We start from the raw sequence: 15849 nt of genomic DNA, 5'->3' as shown, positions 1-15849 counted from the left end.
TGACCTGATGGTAACATGGCCTCTGATGATTCTTCAGAGTGTCTTTTTTTTTTGCTGGTGACTGAGAGGTTGATGAGTTTGACTTTAACGAGGTGTGACTGTGGGTCTGAATTTCCTGCTTGCTAAACTGTTGGAATGCTCTGTCTTTGTCTGGGTGGGACGGTCCACTTTATACCACCCGGCGGAGGAAAGCAGAGGGCTCGGAAGCCACAATAGTGATGATGTAATCCCCTTTCAGAGCTCTGTCACAGAGTAAATGGGTCCAGACAAAGAGGAAATCACTCCCTTCTCCATCCCACCTGACGCAAAGTTTCTGACCTCGCAAAAATGTGCAGCGGTTTGGACGCACTGTAATTATTGGTGTGGGAGATTGCTGACCCTGGGAGGCTGAGCGGTGGGACAGGTGGAAGGTGTTGCAAGCTGGCTGGGCTCTGACCTTGACTGAAGGGTTTGGTCTCCGTTTGGTGGTCTGTCACAATATACACTGCATTCATAAACTAAAGAGACCTCTCTGGTTTCTGTCATCCTGCTTCCAACTCTCAAACCCAAACCAAAACCCACAGTCATGCCGAGATCAGACGCTGTGTAATTCCCCTTTTCTGCTCACACACAAGCTGAAAATAGTCTGACGTGGGACAGAGATGAGAACGTTTTTAAAAAATAAGAAGAAGGATTGGTAAACAACCACTTAAAAAAGTGAAATGTTCCATAATGAAAACTAGGGATTCTGATGATGATGTGTTGCTGCAGGCTATCCCCGCTGCCACACAGCAGCGACGTGCTTGGTATTGTCTCGACATGTCTGCCAGTTGCTACACTGTCTCTTTTTGGCCTGCACACTCTCTCTGGAATGGATTACAGAACTCCGACTCAGTGAAGAATCCAAACATCAAGCAGAGCTGCAGGCCCGAGCCTCATACAGAGACTATGCGGGCAGCTTTGGAAAATAATTCCACGTACAAAAACCGCAGAGGTTCTGCCGTTGTCCCCCCTCCTGTGGACCGAAATCTGAGAAGCAGGCAGGAATGTGCAAGGGCTCTGCCACGGCTGATCTCAGAACAGATCTCAATACGTAGACAGGTCTGATCAGCTTATCCTCATTCTTGTTCATGTTTACGATTGTATTATTATGTTCAGGAGCCTTTTACCATGTGACGTGTAGTAAAACTGGAATGCTGGCACAACAAAACACTGCGTAAGGTTTGCCCCAGAACTCTATTTAACAACACCAGCTGTAGTCCGTGTTGTGCTTTGTTTCCTGTACCGAAATTCCCCTCTTCTCATATGGTTCCAAAATTCCACATCCTTTGCTTTTGGAACCAGGGAATCTCTTTCCACTCTGAGTCCCTGTTTTGCTCTTGTTTGAGAGGGAAGAATGAGACCACTGTGGACCAAAGGCTCAGTCTGTAAGGTTCAGATGACTTTTTAGATAAATAGCCTCAAGTGGACTGAGTGAAGTGTGCAGGAGAATGTCCTACTCACTTGTCTTGTAATAGTTTTTTTTTTTTTTTTAGTACCTCACTCAATTTTATAATGAGCAAATACTGTAAGTTTCTCTCTCTATAAATATAAATATATGTTGTAAATAGTCTAACCGGGGTGCAATAGTATGCTCTCTGATAAAATAGGCCATAGTTTTTTTCCATGTTGCTCCAGGTGCAAAGGCCAGATAGAGCTGGTTAATAACAAACATGGCTGCTTTCCCAGCCTTTCCTCTCTCACTGCCTGTTTCCTGTGTATTTCATTGATGTATTCCTGGATACCCGGCCAGGCTAGCTTTGCAACTCAAAGAACTCGGCTGAAACTGAAAGCTGGGCATGTGCTATGTTTGATAGACATTCTTGAAGTTGAATATGTCACCTTACGCTGGCCACTTCTTTCAGTCCCTCAATGGCTCTGGTGCTTAGTTCAGCAGTTGTCTTTATCGGCACTGGGAGGAGGTAAGGTGAAGTCGTTGCTTTGCTTGTGTTTACACGGTACGTACACTCGAGTAGAATACTGATAAGGAAGAAGTCAGAAGTGGCTTGTTTGCTATTGACAAAGCGAACACATACAACTGGACAAATTATTAGTTTGGTGTGTCCTAAATGTCCAACTTCTGCCTCACTTTCAAAAGATCCTAGAAGGCTAAATGTGTTCAAATGGCCAGCAGGAGCTAGAAAAACATAGTGAAAGGTGCAAATGAGGGGCTCACACAAAGCTTCAGTCTTCATCAGTACACCAAAATCAAAACAGAACAATTACTGGGACAAGTGCCTGACACTGTGTGATTAGCAAAGCAGATGTTAATTTACTTGTATTTATTTATTTATTTTGGGGGGGGGGGTTGTACATTTCGGCACCAGGGGGAACAAAAGCATTAGAAACCCTCCTCCCTGAGCTGTTGTTTGTAGTTAAATGCAGTTTGCATAAGACTGGCTCAATAATAGGTTAAAACTCCAGTTGCAGGGCTGGCTGGAGTGTGCCATTAATGTGGTGCAGTACAGCAGGAGCAGCATGCTGTGCAGGTTTGCACTGTGATTTTTTTTTTTTCTTTTGGCAGAGTGTGATTTAGCAGGGCACCACTGTTATGCAACACTAGCTGACTTATCGTAGTCCAAATGACTGTATGAATTGATTAACTTTGTGGCCTGACTGTAATTGGACTGGAAGTGCACTGGGCCGTGCACTGGACACGTGCCCAAATCAATGACTGGAAACGGTTTACATGTACGCTGCTGCTGTTGCTGTTGTTGAAATTTGAGTCCTCATCGAGCCTCACAGCTGCTCAACTGTGCATCAAGAAGCTACCTGCCATTTCTGACCTCCTGATTACTGAAGCATACCTGCCTTCAGTTCGGAAATTAGACTGCCCTGCAAGCTGTGAGGGGGTTGAGGGGACAGCACAGTCAGCAAGGCTTCTTGAGAGACATCCCAGAGAATCCCCTGAGCTTTCCCGTGAGAGTAACAACAAGAAGGTCTTCCTTTGTTGCCGTCTCTGTGTTGTACTGAAGTACCCATGTCCTTTGTACTGACTGCATCACATTGCCGTTACCTTAGTAAAATGCTTATCTGGCAAGAACTAATCCTTATTTTTCAACTTAAAAAGGCTAATTATAAAACTGTGGACATTTTGTGCACTAGCGGTGGCCTCAGAGGAGATACCAGTGTAAGGGGCTATTAATCAAGCCTTCACCTTGACTTTGGCACTCCAGGATGACTGGCTGTATTTTCCTTTTTACCCACTGCTCTCTCAGCTAAAGGTCCCATTGTGTCCGTCATATGTTTGTCTGTGGTAAAATCCGTACTGCTGCAATACATCCCAGTCATCAATTTGTGTAATTTAATGAGTTTATGTGCATTTCCTTATTGCTGCAGAGGCATGCTTAGGGGCTAAACAGCTGTTGATCGATTGAAAGATCAGTTTGACTGAGGGAAATTAACTGAAGAGGATGCACAGAGCAACTTATGGTAGATTAGATTACTTTCTCTGTGGGCTTTTTAAATAGGCCGTGGTCAGTTCTGCTGTTGCTGTGGAGGTCATGTTTCTCAAGTTAGCTCAGCAAGGTCCCAGCCTCCCCCAACCTGCTTAATCACACTGTAAGAACTGCGCCGCTTCTTTTAACAGCACTTTGCTACAACATGCCCAGACAAACCATTTAAAATGAATCTACATAATTCTATAAATGCGAGTTCAGCCCCTCGGAGTATCTGCTGTGACTGTGTCACACTGCTTTCATTCTTTTTTCCTAACTGATTCAGTGCATCTGAATGTTGAGTTAGTGTCTGTTCCAGCAATAGATACAAGGTTGCTGTTGCATTATCCATGCTATGATTGTTTTCTGCCTTTGTGATAAATAAATGCGCTTTACTTTACTGTGGTAAGGGCGATCTTATCAGGATTCCTTTTTCACATCTCTCTGTGATTCAGCTTGTTTGCTACCTGTGCAATCAGGCAGAGGACAGGGCAGTGGACGACTTCCAAACATTGCAGGCATCTGTCATATCAACACCTCAGCTGTAAAAATGTGACAGGTTGCCGTTAGCTGACCTTGCTGCTAATCCACGGTTGTATGCAAAGATGTAAATGCTTTCTCTTGACCCTTCCTGCATTCCAAACCACTGGTCTTGCTCATGAATACAGTTGAACTTTTTTGCATTTTATGCAGCAGTAAATATAGAACTTATACAGACTTATACACTTTCTCCGGGACATTTGCATGGTGTCCTTGGACTCTGTGGACTTTCCCCGGATGCTCTGGTTTCCTCCCACAGTCCAAAGGTTAATTAGTGATTCTAAATTGGCTTTAAGCGTGGATGTGGGTGGTTGTAAGTCTGTGTCAGTCTGGTGGCGGTCTGGCAAACTCTGTTTGGTTGACGCTGCCTCTCTCTCATTGTCAGCTGGGATGGGCTCCAGATCCCGTGGCTGTAGCTGGATAAGTGGTTAAGAAAGTGAATGGATGGACTTACAAGGAAGTACAACAGGGTCCAAGCACATTGATGCAATTTGATCTGGAAGCTCACAGACACAAGACAATAGAGAAGCCAAGGATTATGCAGGTCCACTGGAGGTGCTTTGTAGGTTATGCTGCTCCTTTTACCCCATATGACAGAGCAATGTGATCCAACTGATTGGCCAACATCCTGAGAGCCCTAAGCTCGAACTCATAGGGCTAAAATTTTAACATTGATTGGTTTGTTTCCAATTGGAACAATGTGGCCATAAACTGGATTTCTAACAACAACTGTGTGTAGCTCACGTGTTTTCTGTTTCCAAGTGTGTTGATTTTCAGGAATATTATTGATTACTCTATTGGTGTTTGGACAGCTAGGACATGAGTTTCCTGTCATGCAGTGTGTATATGACCACTGGGTGCCCCCAGCCTGGGGCGCCCAGTGATGTTCAATCAGAAAACCATGATCTACTTAACATTTTGATTGACATCTCATGACCCCTGGTATTTATCCCAGTTCAAACTTTCATACAGCTCCACTGTTGTGCTGCAAATGACGATGAAGAGACGCTGCTCCAGTGGAACAGTCAAAATTAATCTGTGCACGTTACTGTGAGAAGCACTAAGGGCTTACTCTGATTTGCTTTGCTCACAAGTGCCTGTGATCCAAGAATGAAGTAATAGCAGGCTTGGAAGTGTTTGCTGGGACCCCTGGCTGAGTCCCATCCCCCGTCTTTTAGCATGTGAAGGGGCTCAATTATAGACAGCAAGCCCACAGATTCTTCTCTCAACCCTCCTCCTTGCATCAACACTGTTAATTATACCGCAGCTTCGCCCTCCCATCCTTCTATTTTAATCCTCAATTGATGAAACTGCTTCATCCCAGCACATATACTTGAGCAGATAGAGTGGAGTGTGCCAGACCCATGCTGAGCTGGGAGTATTTGTTTGGTAACAAATAGGTTCACTGCTCTTCAGATATTAAGAGAGGGAATTTACCTTTTGTAGGGTGAATAAAGTAAACAGACTAGCCCTAGAAACACCTCCCAGTCGTCACAGGCGTGTTTAACAAGGCCCGCTGCTGGGAAATGCTCTCTTTGCATTGTTGGCCCCGTTGCTCAGGTCAGTTTCTTTTTTCAGTTCAGTGTGGAAAGTTGAGGTTTTCTTTTATAATAGAAGTAAAACTGTGGTTAAATTCAAATGCATTAGAACAACAACAGGAACTGCCTTTCATTTTCTTTTGGTCGTTGTCTGTAAAAGCAGAAGCTGAAAGATGAGTTGGTCGAGAATACTGAAGCTTTCTCTCTCAGGACGTTGCAGGGAAACTTTCCCATATAAATTGCAGATATTGTTCACCTGCAGGAAATGACAGAATAGTTGATGAGAGGTAGACTGTTTTAGAAATGGTTCTAAATAGATTTCCTGTGTGGTGCAGGGCAGACAAATTACATTTCTCAAGCAGTTTTTTTTCCTTCCTTTTTTAAAGGGTCTTACATTAAAGTTGGTATGACTTTCAGCAGGCTGACTTTTCTGATGTTCAGACTGTGTCCAAAGTACTCATTATGTACAGATAGATGCTAGCTCTATATAGACATCTATGTCTGCCTTATATAGATATAGCTATAAATAAAAGTTTGGGTTCAATAATATGAAAATATGTATTTATATCGCACCTCATCACAACAACAGTTGCCTCAAGGTGCTTTTTATCCTGAGGTAAAGACCCTACAGTGATATACAGTAAAGAAGACAGAGAAAACCCCCAACAATCATATGAGCACGCTCTTTGGAGGCAGTGGGAAGAAAAAACTCCTTTTTAACAGGAAGAAATCTCCAGCAGAACCAGGTTCAGGGATAGGTGGCCATCTGTCGCAACCGGTTGGGGGTAAGTGGATGAAGACAGGACAAAAGACATGCTGTGGAAGAGAACCAGAGATTAATAATAACAAGCGAGTAAATGCAGAGAAGTGTATAAACACATGGTGAGTGAAAACGGTGACTGAAGAAGAAACACTGCATCGTGGGAATCCCCCAGCAGCCTGGACGTATTGCAGCAGAACTAAGAGAGGATTCAGGGTCACCTGATCCAGCCCTAACTATATGCTTTATCAAAAAGGGAAGTTTTAAGCCTAATCTTAAAAGTAGAGTGATTCCACAGAAGAGGGGCCTGGAAGTTGAAGGCTCTGCCTCCCATTCTACTTTTAAATATTCTGGGAACCACAAGTAAGCCTGCAGTCTGAGAGTGAAGACCTCTAATGGGGTAATAAGGTACTATAAGATAAGATGGGGCCTGATTATTCAAGACCTTGTATGTGAGGAGCAGGATTTAAAATTCAATTCTGCGTTTACCAGGAAGCCAATGTAAGAGAAGCCAATACAGGAGAAATCTGCTCTCTGTCTAGTCCCTGTCAGGACTCTTGCTGCATCATGTTTTGATCAACTGAAGGCTTTACAGGGAATTTTTAGGACTTCCTGATAATAATGAATTACAGTCGTCCAGCCTGGAAGTAATAAATGCATGAACTAGTTTTTCAGAGTCACTCTGAGACAGGATATTTCTAATTTTAGAGATATTGCACAAATGGAAGAAAGCAGTCTTACATATTTGTTCAAAATGCGTATTGAATGACATCAAAAATGACTCCAAGATTCCTAAAAGTGTTATTCAGAGTAAGCATCTGGCTTGAAACCACATTTCTAGGATTTTTAGAGTACAATAACCTCAATTTTATCTCCAGGCTCTGGGGAGGCCTGTCCATGACTGAGGGTGGTCTGTTGTATGTTTTTCTATCCAGGGATGACAGCGTGTTTGGAATCATTGCCGTGCTGAAAAAGAAAGTAATTACCAATCCATCCTATTGCATGGAGGATCAACTTCTGATTATACTTTTTTGTGTTCATAACTCTATCAATTTTGGAAAAATCACCAACAGCACTGGTTGAAGTACAGCCCCAAACCATGACAGAACCTCTGTCAAGAGAGGTTTAACCGCTCTTGATCTCTTTACTTCTTGACACCAGTTTGAACTAAACATGTTGTGGATTTATCACTTTATAAGACCTGTTATCATTGATTTTCAGTCCAGTTCTTTTGTAATTTGGTATACCTCAGTCTTTTTTCTCTCTTTTTCATTTATTAAGAATGGCCTATTGACCTGCATGAGCCAACCCTCGTGGAGACTCAAAAGGGCAAAACTGCTATGGGCCCCATGTGGGCAACCCTACATGTACCTCGTATGGGTTTTCTGTGGGCAAAGTCACTGTGGGATGCTCACAGATTTCCCTCTAAGGTGCCCCAAAAAGCAAAATTCCTATGGGACATGGCAACCAACCTATAAGGGTACCATATGGGTTTTCTGTGGGCTTACCCATAGAAAACCCATATAAGGGCCCCAAAGGGCAGAACTGCTGTGGACACGCTTACTGTGGGCCAACTTGTGTTTGGTGGCTACTCAGGAAAAACAGCTCAAATGATAGTGCCAGTTTGACTGTGCTTAATGAGTACCACCAGGTGAGAGTCAGGTGACAGTGCTCTTTGGTCTTTATCATCAGCTACTGGCAACATGCCACCAGTTGTGTCAAGGTTTCCTGCAGTTATCTTCATGGCACTATATCCACATAGTGCCGGTGCCACACACAGAGAATCTCTTTGTTTTAGAGCCAAGGTTTTTCCAAAGCGTTCATGCTTCCGATGGAGAAACTGAGAAAGTGAATGCACGTAAACTGTGCCCAGAAATGGAGACTCCAAAGATGCCTCTTGGTACTGAGGTAGACAAATTGTTAACCCTTGATGCTGTGTTGAAAAAGAAGAAGAAATTGTTCACAGAAATGGATGTACAAAGTTGTTCACTACTTTGCTGAATTAATTATTTGACCATGATTTTCGGTGCTTATCCAAGACTGCGGTGCTGGCCAGTCTTAAACGCTTATACTTGGATAAAATAATTTTATTAATTCAGCATACACCTCCGTAAAAGTCCACAAGCAACACAGATCTGTAGTGAGAGAACAGGTTATTCACCAGGAAATGAACAGCAGGCTAGTCAGAGCATCCGTGTAAATTACATGCTCATTGCAACATCCTCACATCGCTAGGCAACAAGAATAAAATCCCTCACCAGCTTCCACCTGGGAACAGTGTCTGCAGTGCACAGTTTGAGAAGAAATGGCAATAAAGATTTCCAGTGACAACAGAAGCATTTAAAAAAGATTATATTTGGCCAGCCTATTTATTTTCACAGACATTTTACATTTTATTGTTTATTTTTGTTAAGAGGTATCTTTGGAAAGTTGAATTGTGCATAGGGTGATCTTTTTATTCTGGGCAGTCTGAGTAGTTTCTGCACGGAGATCATAAAGAGACCATAATTTGCATGTCAAACATGAAATTTCAAAGAAAAGATATTTTTGGTTTGAGACAGGTTTTCCAGAAATAACATCTCAGCGGACCGGTGCGAGACACAAAAGTGCTGTTTATGATTAAACAACAAGTGGTTTAGCTTCAGAAACGGGCATCCATCAGTCATCAGTTCCCAGGGATTGTTCTCATAAGCACAATCTCTGTTGTTGTGTAGATGTTGTTTCTGTAGACTTTGCTGTCTTATTTTCTAGGTTTTGCTGTGCATGAATGTGTGTGCACGTGTGTGTGTGCTCGGGTCTTTGTCTCTGCATGTACCTGTCTATGTGCATCAGTAGCTCCCTGTCTCTAATGGAGTCCTAGGGTTGTAGGCAGGCAGGGAGGAAGGGCAAGGAGAGGGAAAGTACAGCCTTGAGCAGACTTCCACTTTTAAAACCCAGCTCCGAACTGCTGCAGTTCAGCAGCTAGGCGGCCACCTCATTAGAATTTTTTACATTCCTCTTCAGGCAGCAGCACACTGCTTCTTCTCCACTGCTCTTTCTAAGCCACAATCTGTAAAAGATGATGGGATTATATCTAAACTGTCTCAGTCAAATATGAGGCTCTAAACCATTGTCTTCATAAATTAAATGACTGTACATAATGTTATAGCATAGCATAATTCAAATCAACTATAAACCTATTTAAGACAATTTTCTTTGACAGATTATCATCAGGTGTTAAACAGAAGAGGTAGTAATTCTTCTTTAGTCTAGATAAGTAGACCACCTAAGCACTTAGCTGTGCAATTAGCTTTGGGTTTTTTGTTTTTTTAAAAAGTGTCACTGTAGGAGTTGGACAAAGGCTTTCATTGTCAGAACTTGGGGCCCACCCAGATAATTGGATATAGGAATGGGTTTACTGTTGCTAACTATAAACTATGTAAAGTGTTTCAAGTGTCTGTTTATTCTGCTGTGTCTCCCACGTGAAACCCTGCTGAAGTGCTTTCTGTATAAGAGGAGAGGAAGGAACGAGGACGCCCTGCTGGAGATAATGGCAATGAATGTGTTCTGGCTCTCCTCCAGAACTGTCGTCTCGTGTACGGCCGTGAGTGAAATTCACTTTGCCAGCGGTTAGCGCTGCCCATTACTCACTGAACTGTGCTGCAGTGATAGCGAGGGGGGCCCAGCGTTAAGGCAGAGGAGCGTTAGCACAACGGCGCACTACAGGACAATGGATGTGATGAATGTCGATACACTGCCACTGGGTTTTCAAGTCCTCCAACTACACATCGGCCCAGTTCTCAGTGTGGCACTCCACTTCACCCAGAGCGGGTACAACCTAGACCAAAGCTTTCAGTCTAAGGTAACTGCAAGAATAGAAGACAAGCTTTTTTTTTTTTTTTTTTAAAAGGTGTTTTATAACTCTTGGGCAGACAGCATTGCCTAAACATGCCCGACTTCTTCCCCTCCATGCACACAGATGTTCATCACTTCCTCCACTGAAATTGGTGGAATTCCAGGATCTTTGCTCGCAGTTGGATGATGCTAGTGTTGTTTGTCTGCCAGCATGCCTGCCTTGTTTTCCCCTGAAGGTGTCAGGTTCTCAGGTTTGCTCAATCAGATGGACGGGCAGGTTCGTGCCTGGTTCTCAGCCAGATCTGTGAACAGGAGGAGGCAGCAGGGAGAGGTGGGGAAGGGCAGAGAGAAAGACAGGGAGAGTCAAACAGAGAGAAGGAACTAGTGAAGTTGCTCTGCTACGTCCTGTGCATCTGGAAGTTCTACATGAAAAGAAATGCTGTGTAGGAGTCTGGCTTGACTATTATTACATCAGTCTCTTTCTGGCTGGTGCATGACATTGTGGCCAGTTGTAGATGAGTTTTGGCTTCCCTATGTATTCTGTCTTTTTTTCTTTTTGGCTCCTTTTATAGTGCATTCATCTTTCCCAGACATGATAGCTTTCCCTTTTTCTCCCTAACCCTCAGTTATCTGCTAGTTAATATGTGTTGCAGCTGTGAGTGAGTGTATTACAGAACAGCTAATCGATCCTGTTATGAATCTCATACAGATAGTTTTCCCCCCTTTTTTTTGACATTATTCTTTTGCCTTTTACTTTTCTTTTTTTTTAGAAAAATAAGTCTGTTTCCCTTCTTTCCAAATTCTGGTTTGATATTTGCTCCATCTCTATCTCTCCAGTTCCGCTTTGCATTTAATTAATCTGGTTTTTCCTGGCGGCCGCATACACACAGCTATAGTGAGGTTCCCGTGCCAGGCAATTTTCAAAGACTTCACTGTGCTGGAATGAGGCCCCAGTTTTTGACCAAGCTTGGACAGAGGGACCTTTGTGTCTGTTGCCCAACAGCCCTGTCAACCCTTAGAGCGGGGAAAGATTAGTACACAGAGAGAGCCGATGGACTAAATGGTAGGGTGCCTGTTTGAAAGCCAATGGTGTCAGGCAAACAGCCCCTTAGCCTCATTCAAGCACGCAGTAATTACAAGCTTGTAGGGCAATCCTTCGGCTCTTTTGTCTCGGCTTTGGATACACTTGCCTGTTGTACTGGGAAACTTCATTCCCCCTCTGTTGGGAGACCCGAGGGGGAAGACTCTTTCAACTGCAGCATGTTGTCCTTTCTCTCATCAACATCAGCAAATGGGACTCCCCTTCAGGAGACAGTCTTTTTTAATATAAGTCTAGTAAGCCAAGCTGTGCCTTAATGATGATGACTCAGGACATTCTCATAGCCTTGCTTGTGATTCACTGCACGATTCACCGTTCCTGCTGACTGACTGCTGTCTGTCTTCCACCTTTGATTTCATGGGTGTCTGGAAGGCCCCACTGCATGAGCTGAATTACACACACACTGAGGCTTCCAAGAAACTCATTACTCTGTCTCATCCCCAGAAGCACACAATCAACAAATTGTAGATCATGAGAGGCATGTCATAAAATCATCACCTCTTTATTGCTCTTTTTCTCATCTCTAGGTAGGGTCACATGGTCTACACTCAGAGGTTAGAGCCCCAATTACAGGAAGTTAACCAAATTTGGTCAGCATGCAGAAGCTGTCTAGACACGTCCCACTGAGATGTGGAAAAATCTTCTTTCTTTTTTTTTTTAAATAGAAAAAGACTGATAGGATGGTTTAGAACAAGACGGCATTATCCTGTGAATCGTTAGGTTTTATCTTTGTTTCTTATTAAGTTTTCCCCGCTCTCAGCCAACACAAGACTCCAAGTCTCAGTGCTATAGTTATTCTTTTAATCTGACAGGACCATGAAGTCAGCCGTCTGTCTGCGTAACTGTCAGCGAGGAGATTAGAGGCCTGTTTTCTGGGACATGTGTGTGCGCATGTGTGTCCTGTGTTAGTTCAATTCATCTCTCTGTCCCTGTGGACGCTCGGCGGCATAAGGGAATGAGGCCCAACGCTCTGGGACTAGACGCATGGTTTAACTTGCATTCCCTGACTATTTTCACTCCTATAAACGTGAGAGAAAGAGAGATTTAGTAGGACATGAATTAGTTTTTTTAAATAAATAATGAGTGTTTATTAATTTGCTCCAGGCACATAATCTACTGCCATGCCCCAAACAATTGATGTCCATTCAGCTAAGCAGGAAACCCTCCTTGTCTGACAGACTGAAGATCATATTGGAGATGCTGCCTGTCATCCTACTTGATTATGCTCTCGCTGAAGATTTCAAAAGATACATGAAGGTCGAATGATGTGATCCGAGGCCATTTTTGCTTGTAAGCTCTACCCATTAAAATGATATACTGGGTTTGATTTGAAAGTCTTCATGTTTGTTTCAGCTCACAGTTTGTTTGTGCAAAAACAGTGCAAAAGCCTGTAAGCACATTAGCCTCCGCATGCTACATTTTGCAAGCAGGATTTATGACTTTAATTGCTACTGCATGATTTAATGCTGCATGTTTTTTGCACAATATTGGGCCTGCAGAATCCCACTCTGCTGCATAATATGCACAGGCTTAAAGATTTGTTGTCAGAAAGCACTCTTCTGTGTACTGAAGCTAGGCTGACTCTGGCTGATTTGCCTAAGGCTTTCTGAAAACTGAATCATCTGCAGAGCTTTGAGATTTTGTGCTTACACTCTTTGCATGACTTATAAATCGATGTTGATATATCAAACATATGAGGAAAGCATCTAGGGAATATTTGGCCCATCTCTCACTTAACTGTGCCACTGTGGCAACGTTGCCGGTCACGTGATACTGTGCACCACTTTCACATACATTGTAGTTTGTTGCCTTTGATGAAATGCTTCCATTTCCTTAATTCTGTATGGTTTAAACAAAGGTGAGGGCCTTCTTTCTGCTAAGGACTGCATGATTTTGAACTGCTCCTGATGTTTTGATGCAGTGTGAAGGTGGCTGTGCTATAGGACCGTCACAGTGCTCTCGTTGCTGGTGGCTAATGTGATCACAGCCACAGCCAGTCAGGGCCAAGTGAAAGTAAAGCCTTAATCTCCCTCAGTGTCTCACTGCCAAATTGGCCTGATTTGTCAGGCAGAGGATCATCACCCACTTTTCAGATGACTTTCAAAGGGCCACTTTGCTTTTTGATGTGCAGCTTGACATATTTGATCCTGACAAGTGCGACTAAGCAATACAAATCACTAATGTTTGGCTATTTAAAGGGGCATTCGAGGAGATGTCAGAGAAGGGGTGAGCTAGAAGTCTGCCAGCTGAAGATATTTAGATTGTTCTCTCACTCATGTTCCATCTACATAAATGATCTTATTAAGGAAATGGCTTCGACTTTCAAGGAAAAAAAAAAACATGCACTCACTGTTAACCTCTTTTTATAATTTGGCAGACTTTCTGTGTTTCCCCACAATGGTTATGCTGAAATTGGTTTGAAAAGTAGGCTCCCTTATCTGAAATTGAACGTGCCGTTGAATTTTCACCGGTTTTTAAAAAGAGAAAAGAATTCACATTCTGTTCTCCAGGCAGGTCCGTGCATCCCACATATATACTGCTTTTTATAGAAAATAAGCATTTGCATATTTCTGTCCTTGTGTGTTTTGTTTTTGGTTTTTGGGGAAAGGTTGGAAGAAAGGATGCCCTCTATTCGTGAGAGTAGATATTTTACACTAATATAAAATGTACTGCAGAGGTGGTGTTAATTAATAAATATAAAGAATGCTCTAAATAATATCTGCTACACTGCTTGTTTTCCTTTATTTCCAGTCTTATTTATGACAGGAAAAAGCCTTGTGACTCATCATGCGTATTCATTTATGGCTCTTTAGAATATTACTCTATGCACTTACTGATTTCTCTTTTGTTTCCAGGAGCGGGTGTTTGGAGTGTGGAAAATGCCGTGTGGCAGTCTCGACACATGTAAGGAGGCATAAAGCCGTCTTGAGCGCTGATGAGGTGAATTTGCCTCTTAATCCAGACAATCAAATGGCTCATGAGGTCAGAGAGCAGTGCCCCATCCCAGAGGCAGCCATGCTCACCTGCTGAGTGCCTTTTGCCTTTGGCACTTATGTAATGACCAGCCTGAAGCACCCACCCATGGAGCGTACCGTTGGGGGTTCGGTCCCCGCCAGTGATGAGTTTTACACCCGCCACCTGCGTATGGCCAATGGGGTTCCTGTTTCAAGCCGCACTGACAACATCCACGCCACTGTGAGCACAGGAGTGCCTAAAATGGGTGTACGGGCTCGTGTGGCCGACTGGCCCCCAAGGAAAGACGTTACGATGCCTCTGTGGCATTCATCTACGGAGCCTGAGAACTCTGCTGTGCCCTCAGCTGGAAAAAGTCACATAAAGTTAGGCTCTATAATGAGCCCTCAGGACTCAACAATGCTGCGTAACATCCACAACACTTTAAAGAATCGAGCCCAGTCCCAGGCTAACAATTACAGCCCTGACACCCGTTACCTCGCTCCAGGAGACTATAGAGGTCCTGCACATAGAAACCCACGGCAGAGACGCATCCGCCAGCGCAGCAATAGTGACATGACTGTTGGTGAGATGGAAGGCAGTGGAGACAGTGGGGAGGAGTGGGGTCCATCATCGGGAGCCAAATTGTCCCCTCTTCACCGTGAATATGGCAGCACCTCCTCGATAGATCAACATGGAGTAGCTGGAGACAGCTTCTTTGAAATGCTTAAGGGCTATCAAGGCGACAAAGTTGATCAACGCAGCCCCGCTCCAGAGAAACTGGAGGACATGCTGAATATTGCATCCAAGCAAGGGATTCTTGATCTTCAGGAGGATGTCACAGACGGTCATCCTCCTAAGGCGAAGGACAGAGATAAGCCCCCAAAGAGACGCACAAAGTCTGAAACAGGAGGCGAGTCTATATTCCGTAAACTTAGGAACGTGCGAGGTGAGTCCGACTCCCCCAAAGCGGGGTCTGATGTGGAGGACAGCCGAACGGATGACACGGGCCCTCCTCTCAAGCCCTGGGTGTGTCAGAAAGGGTTCGCTCACTACGATGTTCAGAGCATGCTTTTTGACCTCAATGAAATTATTCAGTTGCGGCAGACTGCAGGCAAGAGGAAAAACACCACCACGGGAGCGTCTGCCGCTGCCGTGGCCTCTGCTACCTCTACTCTGTCATCCACCCACAGCCTGCCTTATAGCTCTCCTAGTGGAAGCCAGGAAGATCTCAATTCCAGGGACAGTCCTAGCCTGGATGCTGGAGATGAACAAAGCAACGAAATGTTGCTAAGCTGCCCTTGCTTCCGCAATGAGATCGGTGCCGATGGCATTGCGAGGCGCAAGCTGGGGGCTAATGGGCCAGGATATCATGGGCTTGTGGGTGGCGGAGCTGGAAACTGTGGCTCAGGGACCCTGAGTGGGGAAAATAACTTGTACGAAACATCTGTGAGCACACACTTAACCAATGCTGGAGTAGCAGTTCTTGAGGGACCAAAGGAGGGCCCGAGCACGCTCAGCGACAAGGGCAAACAATACATTGTGGAGCACGTGGACCTGGGAGCTTACTACTATCGGAAGTTCTTCTACCTGAGGGGTGAGATGCATTCACCTGCTTTCATTACAGCTGTCATAGCATATAGATGGATTTATTGTTTAAAGAAGTAGTGC

General features: G+C 44.0%; 1 protein-coding gene across 3 annotated transcripts in view; it reads left to right on the top strand.

Annotated features, from left to right (window-relative positions):
- LOC102307063 (signal-induced proliferation-associated 1-like protein 1) overlaps positions 1–15849 on the top strand; it is a 37513-nt gene that overhangs the window by 2424 nt on the left and 19240 nt on the right. Inside the window, exons 1-2 of one of the 3 annotated variants that reach the window (XM_005916882.3) lie at positions 6977–10134; positions 14082–15775. In XM_005916882.3, the coding sequence (XP_005916944.1) occupies positions 14284–15775 (1492 nt within the window). In that variant the 5' untranslated portion in view covers positions 6977–10134; positions 14082–14283. Of the gene's footprint in view, positions 1–6976; positions 10135–10158; positions 12517–14081; positions 15776–15849 lie in introns of those variants that run through there. The other 2 variants (XM_042218247.1, XM_005916881.2) reach the window with 2 other exon arrangements.

This window comes from Haplochromis burtoni, unplaced genomic scaffold (assembly GCF_018398535.1).
Source record: "Haplochromis burtoni strain Fernald_Lab_line unplaced genomic scaffold, NCSU_Asbu1 Contig_16, whole genome shotgun sequence".
Classification (NCBI taxonomy): Eukaryota; Metazoa; Chordata; class Actinopteri; order Cichliformes; family Cichlidae; genus Haplochromis; species Haplochromis burtoni.
Note: the sequence above shows the minus strand (reverse complement) of the source record. Positions and strands in the feature narration are given on the sequence as shown.